General features: G+C 35.6%; 1 protein-coding gene across 1 annotated transcript in view; it reads left to right on the top strand.

Annotated features, from left to right (window-relative positions):
* Positions 1–7,500, top strand: part of MAN2C1 (mannosidase alpha class 2C member 1) — a 97,182-nt gene that overhangs the window by 18,932 nt on the left and 70,750 nt on the right. Inside the window, 2 exon segments of the mRNA XM_053717405.1 lie at positions 2,595–2,772; positions 3,879–4,068. Of these exon segments, the coding sequence (XP_053573380.1) occupies positions 2,595–2,772; positions 3,879–4,068 (368 nt within the window).

The raw sequence follows: 7,500 nt of genomic DNA, 5'->3' as shown, positions 1-7,500 counted from the left end.
TACCTCAGTGTTACAGAGATACAGTATGAATTTTATCAAAGATCATCAGTCATAGGACGGCAAGATAAGCTCTGAAAGATACAAGAATGGGCAGGGTTTTCAACTGCTATGTATGATAAAATCTAGGTTTTGACAGACGTTTATGATGGGTTAATGGTGACAATAATAAGGGGGGGAGAGTAACAAAGGTCAGGGTAAAATATTATATATATATATTGTCTTTGCTTTGTGTAAATATCCTTCCCTGGCACTAATCTATTGTCTGGATTTTAGACTCATGGCAATAGTTGTTAGTTATATCTATACTTTATGTGCAAATGTAAGTGAATGTATACAGTTTTTTGAGAGCTGCCATGTGTCTTTACATTATGAATAAATAAACTACAACTTGCCCATTTTAGTAATATTGTGCGTTTTTAAAATTTCTGTGTTAAAAAGGGCTCCCCATGAGATATATTATTATGATATATATATATATATATATATATATATATATATATATATATATATATATATATATATATATATATATATATATATATATATATATATATAGACACAAAAATTTGCACTCTCTGGTCTTTTCAAAAGAATTACTTTACTGTGAACAGTAACGTTTCGGGGACAAAAAACCCCACCCCCCAATTAGGACAGAAAAACTGCCAAAACAGTATCCATGGTAACCACATAGTCACAAATATCAATAGACAACAGTGCGTGTGTATATAGTGAAGCTTGTCTGAGCATATCGTTTCATTAATAAAATAGTGTACAGTGACTTCATAAAACGGGGAGGATAGAGAGCATGGAACATAAATATGGGAGATATCAAGACCTCATATGAACAATGTATTCAAAACACATATACATGATCTAAACAAAGTCTGCCTACATAAATTATTATGGACCTCTAAATCTCAAAGCGTATAATCCTATACTCACTCCAGATGGCCACAGATAACCCCGATCGCTATTGTGCAGTCTGATAGTTGCATCGGCACCGCGCCGTCAACCCAGAAGTAACTACATCATCATAACCGGTACATGTCGTAATCTCATGTAGCGTAGAGCCAATCTGACAACGGCATCATCGTGACCCTGGAAACGTGGTAACAGCTAGCAGTAATGACCATAAGCTACTCTGAATAACTGTGTTACAGCAATGTAATCACATATATTACTCAAATATTGAGGCTATAGTGGGAAATATTCAGAGGGGCATTGATCAACAGATATACAGGGGCCTTAGTATAAAGTTAAGACGGACTACTGGCAAATCTAAGACGACAAACCAATCCTCTGCTATACAACCCTGAAACAAATGTATCCACACACATCTCAAGCTATGTATTTCACCCCAAAGTATCCATAGACATAGGTGCTTTTATAAAGTTTACACTAGCAGGAAGCAGAGAAATCCTACATATGTGCAAAACCTGTAGGATGTATGTAGGATTTCTCTGCTTCCTGCTGTTTTGATATAGTATAAACTTTATTAAAGCACCTATGTATATGGATACTTTGGGGTGAAATAAATAGCTTGAGATGTGTGTGTGTGTGGATTTTAGCTATCACCCTGTTAGGCTGATAGGTGGCTTTGCACATAGGTAATTGGCTCGCCTCTAGGGAAATCCTTTAAATCTACAATTAAGGAATACCAATGCGTATTTAAACCAACGTACACTATATGACCAAAAGTATGTAGACAACTGACCATCATACCTATTTGAGCTTGTTGGACATCTCCTTCCAAAAGCGTGGGCATTACTATGGAGTTGCCCCCACTCTTCTGGAAGGCTTCCCACAAGATTTTTGAAGAATGTCTATAAGAATTTGTGCCCATTCATCCAAAAGAGCATTTTGTGAGGTCAGGCACTGATGTCAGAGAAGGGCTGAATCAGCATTTCAATTAATCCAAAAGGTGTTCAATAGGATTGTGGTCAAGGCTCTGTGCAGGCCACTTAAGTTCCTCTACACCAAACTTATGTCTTCATGGACTGCGCTTTGTGGACTGGGCCATAATCATATTGTAACAGGAAAGGGCCTTTCCCAAACTGTTGCGACAAAGTTGGAAGCACCAAATTATCTATAATGTATTTGTATCCTGTAGCATTAAGATAACATTTTGCAGGAACTAAGGGACCTAACTCAAACACTGAAATGCAGCACCAGACTATTATCCCTCCTCCACCAAACTTTACAGCAGGCACTATGCATTCCAGTAGGTAACCTTCTGGCATCCACCATCATTCTTCCATCAGTCTGCTAGATAGTGAAGCATGATTCATCACTCCAGAGAATGTGTTTCCACTACTTCAGAGTCCAGTGGTGGGGTGCATATATGCTGATTATAATGTTTTTTAAAAAGTTAAATAGTTGCAGTCCAGGTGTTGAACCTTATCCTGTTATCAAGTTTTTGTGTTCCAGTTGGACCTTTTTTCACTGATTTGTTCTTTCTGTGTAACCTCTGCCTTTAAAGTGACAAAAATTTTGGAATACACCATAGAGACTGAGAACATTAAAGGGACACAAATGAAATAATAAAAATACAGTCTACATTCTATAACACCTTTTTATTTTACTCTTTTTTATAGCATGACTCTTTACATTGAGATGGCTTGCAACGGACTATTTGGGGCTGGCCTGGGCAGTATGATTGCACCTGCTGACCAACACCGGAAGTTTACACTGCATAGGTCCGAGCTTGCTATTTTCCACCGAGATGTACATGAGTTGCTCCTAGATTTTGACACTTTATATGACATGGCTAAGGTAATTATGACTTGCAAGGTAATCATTTGTAATTAGAATAAATGTATATCTGATATTAACAGATAAACTTCCAGTTGTTTTTGTTAAAGAAAGTTATATTTAATGATATTTACAAGTTCTGGCCTACTATGCAATTGCTGTTTTTAACTCCAAAATCAGCAGCAGGCACATAAAAGAGCTTTTCTCAGAGATAAACCAGTTACAAGAGTTAAAATACAGGAAAATGGAACACAATAAATAAAGGATATTGCAAAGTTTTGTTTTATTAAATATAATAAAACATTTTATATTTCAATCTCATACTGTTTAAAGGGACACTCAAGTCAAAATAAACTTATGATTCAGAAAGAGCATGCAGTTTTAAGACATTTTCCAATTTATTTCCATTATTAAATTTTGCACATTCTTTTTATATTCACACTTTCTGGGGAACAAGATCCTATTGATCATGTGCACAAGCTCACAGGGTGGTATACGTATACTAGTCAGTGATTGGCTGATGTCTGTCACATGATACAGGGGGCTGGAAAATGGGAGAAAAAGTAAATTTGACAGATTAAAAATCTACTGCTTGATTGAAATTTAGAGTAAGTGTTGCATTGTCTTTTTATTATGTACTTGTTAATTATGTAATTCTACTGCATTGAGTTGTCCTTTAATATCCCTTTTAATATCAAGGTTGTCTCCTTTTGCATTTTACTGGTGCTGTTCTTGGATCATATAGACTAGCTGATAGGTGTGTAGTTATAGTACACGTCACTCATGTGCATGCATTGTATATTCATATCAATCAGCTGCTCTGCATGTTCCCAGATCAGCACTGAATGTGTATAAGAGGCCAATCTGAAAGTTAAAAAATGACAACCAGCAAACTTATGCATTCATTAATTGGCTCGCAAGCTTATCTAATTCCCATGGTCAACCTAGGCTATAGGAAAAGTCATATACAAATGGAGCACCACCCATAGACTTAAATATATCAATGTAATACCTCTTCAGGTGTATCTTAATTATGATAAATACTGCATCTCATTATTACTATAAAACCACATAACTGCTCTTTAAATGTTTGTGACCTTTTATTTCCTTTTGATTTTTATTTGCAGTTCCTTGGTGAAGACAACCAAAGAAGTTTTCAAGCACTATACGTGGCCAATGAGATGGTGAACCTGTGTGATGTAAATGACCGTAGCACATTTCTTGCTGCTCGCAAGTTATCCTCTAAATTTTTCAGTCAGAAAAATGGTGACAGCCAGCACGTGATTCATGCCATGGGACACTGCCATATTGACTCCGGTAACTCTCTAATATTACCCAACCTGCACATTATTAACCATACTGGGGGGTTTTCACTCTAAGGGCAGATGAAATATTTGACTGGAAATTTATATGATTTATAAACAAACTTTATTAAGATAAATGTTGTTTATGAGGCTTCCAATATCTGCCTAGTAACGTTACTCAGTGTATCTGTGGGTAATATACTGACCCAGGCGCATACACAGAGAATTTACACTGTTTTTTGTCTTCTATATCGTACATCTAGTATTCAGTTTTTAGCGTTGTGGCTCCACATTAAAAGCACTGGAGGATCTGCATATTACGCTTTTTATTGCAAAACTTGACACTATGTTGTGATCTGCGTATCACTTGTCAATACTTTTCATTACTTATTTTTTTGTGAAAAGTAATTTCTAAATTTTCTATATTTCTCACAATAAAGTTTATTTAAAAAAAAAAGCACTGGAAGGTTAAATTGTGCCCCCCATAGTATGGGGTGGACAAGGCTAATCTGAATTATTTATGTTCCTTTTTTGTTTTTTCAAATTGTGATCTTGCATCTAAAGCAGATTTGGCTTTATTGTCACACTGATACAGAAGTTGTGAAATTGTTCATCTACACTAACACCAAGTTATAAAACAATCTATAAAGAAGCAGAGAAGGCGCCACTATATCCCCCCTAATTATTAGGGATTCTTTGGACCTTTAACTGTTCATTGGGACTACATTGTTTTACAGGTTTTACACCTTGATTTCAATATATGCATGTGTGTGTATATATATATATATATATATATATATATATATATATATATATATATATATATATATATATATATATATATATATATACATACATAAGTGAGACTCCATTTTGAGATTACATTATACTTATAATTGTGGATAACTTTTTTTCTGTATAATTTGTTATATTGCCTATTCTGATAGCGCCCCTATCCCATATATCTCTTTTGAGTGTATTTATAAAGTTATAAAACAAGTCTATATGATATGTCATTACTAAAGAAGATATTCCGTTTTCTGTAACTTCACATTCTCTGCTACCATATAGTTTTTTTGTTTTTTTTTTAAAGGGAACAGTGACTTTATCTAAGAGGCATGACTTATCTTCCCCTGTACTGTTTAGCATTCCCAATGTTTACTTTGTTTAATTTCATAGCTCAGATCTGTCATAATCTGTCAGATTTATTTAAGAAATTGGGATTACAAATTTACTGGAAAAAATAACCTATTTTTTAGTCTACCTTGTAACTATTGTTTACTCCTAGTAAATAATTACACCTTAAAGGGACAGTGTATTTTCTCCCCTTTAATGTGTTCCCAATTCATTTTACCTACTGGAGTGTATTAGTTTGTTGACAAATAGCTCCTTTACCTTTTATTTTATCACTAGGTGTGAATCCTGCCCAGAGGGCAGTCTATGTTTAAAAAATACAAACCCCCAATCTAAAGTTACAAAAAATAAAAAAAGTAAAATTGCAGAAAAAATATAAACAAAGCTATCCAAAATAAAAAATGTAAATCTAAACTAATACCCCTATAAAAATAAAAAATCCCCCCAAAATAAAACACCCCCTAATCTAATACTAAACTACCAATAAAAGGGCCTTTTGTAGGGCATTGCCCTAATTTAAACGGCTCTTTTACTTACAAAAATTACCAATTACCCCCTAACAGTAAAAAAAACCCACCCACAAAACCCCCCAAAATAAAAAACCTAACACTAAGAAAAACTTAACTACCCATTGCCCCTAAAGGGGCATTTGTATGGGCATTGCCCTTAAAATGGCATTCAGCTCTTTTACTGCCCTTAAAAGGGCAATCAGCTCTTTTTCAAGCCCAAAAAAAACCTTAAAAAAAACACCCCAATTTTTTTTTAAAAAAAGCCTGAAACTAAGCCCCAAATAGGTACTTACTGTTCCTGAAGTCCGGCGGAGAAGGTCTTCTTCCAGGCGGATCCATCATCTTCTATCTTCATCTGGAACGAAGGCAGCACAGTGCAAAGCTGTCTTCCCCGATGCGTGGATCCTCGGCGGTCCTTGGCGGCATGGAGGCTCCTCTCCATCCGATATCTGTAGTACACTGAAGATTGAATGCAAGGTACCACATTCAATTTGGGGTACATTGCATTCCTATTGCCTGAAATTTTGAAATCAGCCAATAGGATAATGAAATCCTATTGGCCGGTCAAATCAGCCAGTAAGATTTCAGTAGCTCTCATCCTATTGGCTGACTTCAAAATTTCAGCCAATAGGAATGCAAGGTACCCCCAAAAATATGGGGTACCTTGCATTCAATCTTCAGTGTGCGACGGACGATCGCATGAAGAGGAGCCTCCATGCCGCTGAGGACCTCCATTGAGGATCCGTGCATCGGGGAAGCCAGCTCCGCACCTCTGCTCTGCGCCACTTTCGCTCCGGATGAAGATATAAGATGATGGAGCTGCCTGGAAGAAGATCTTCTCCGCCGGACTTCAGGAACGGTGAGTACCTATTTGGGGCTTAGTTTTAGGATTTTTTATTTTATTTTAAGATTAGGGATTTAATGGGCTTGAAAAAGAGCTGATTGCCCTTTTAGGGGCAGTAAAAGAGCTGAATGCCCTTTTAAGGGCAATGTCCATACAAATGCCCCTTTAGGGGCAATGGTTAGTTTAGGTTTTTTCAGTGTTAATTTTTTTTTATTGTGAGGGGTTTTTACTGTTACTGGGGATTTAGTAATTTTTAAATGTAAAAGAACTGTTTAACTTAGGGCAATGCCCTACAAAATGCCCTTTTAAGGGCTATTGGTAGTTTAGATTTAGGGGTTGTTTTTATTTAGGGGGGACTTTTTTTATTTTCATAGGGATTAGGTATAATTTTCTTTATTTTTGATAATTTTCTTTATTTTTTTTCTGTAATGTTAGACTTTTATTTTTTGCAATTTAATGTTAATATTTTTTATTTTAATTGTAATTTAGTAGTAATTGGGGTTAATTTAGGGGGTGTTAGGTTAGGGGGCTTAGTAATTTAGTTATTTGCGTTGAGGGGGGTTGGTGGTATAGGGGTTAATATTTTAGGTTTATTGTGATGTGGGGGTTTAGGGGTTAATAGGTTAATTGTGTTTCTTGTGATGTGGGGAGTTGGCAGTTTAGGTGTTAATAGATTAATTAGGTTGATTGCAATGTGGGGGGTTGGCAGTTAAGGGGTTATTATTTTAATTATGTTATTTGCGGATTAGGGGTTAATTACTTTATTGTTTTGCAATGTGGGGGTTGGCAGTTTAGGTGTTTGTTAATACTTTGTGTGGGAGTTTAGGATTTTTTTGTTAAACTTTGTGTGGGCGGTTACGTGTTTGTTTTTTTTTTTTTTTATTTCTTGCAGGCAGTTGCGTGTTTTTTAGTTATTTTGTGTGGGTGGTTGCGTGTTTTTTTTTTTTTTTTTTTTTTT

This window comes from Bombina bombina, chromosome 6 (assembly GCF_027579735.1).
Source record: "Bombina bombina isolate aBomBom1 chromosome 6, aBomBom1.pri, whole genome shotgun sequence".
Lineage (NCBI taxonomy): Eukaryota > Metazoa > Chordata > Amphibia > Anura > Bombinatoridae > Bombina > Bombina bombina.
Note: the sequence above shows the minus strand (reverse complement) of the source record. Positions and strands in the feature narration are given on the sequence as shown.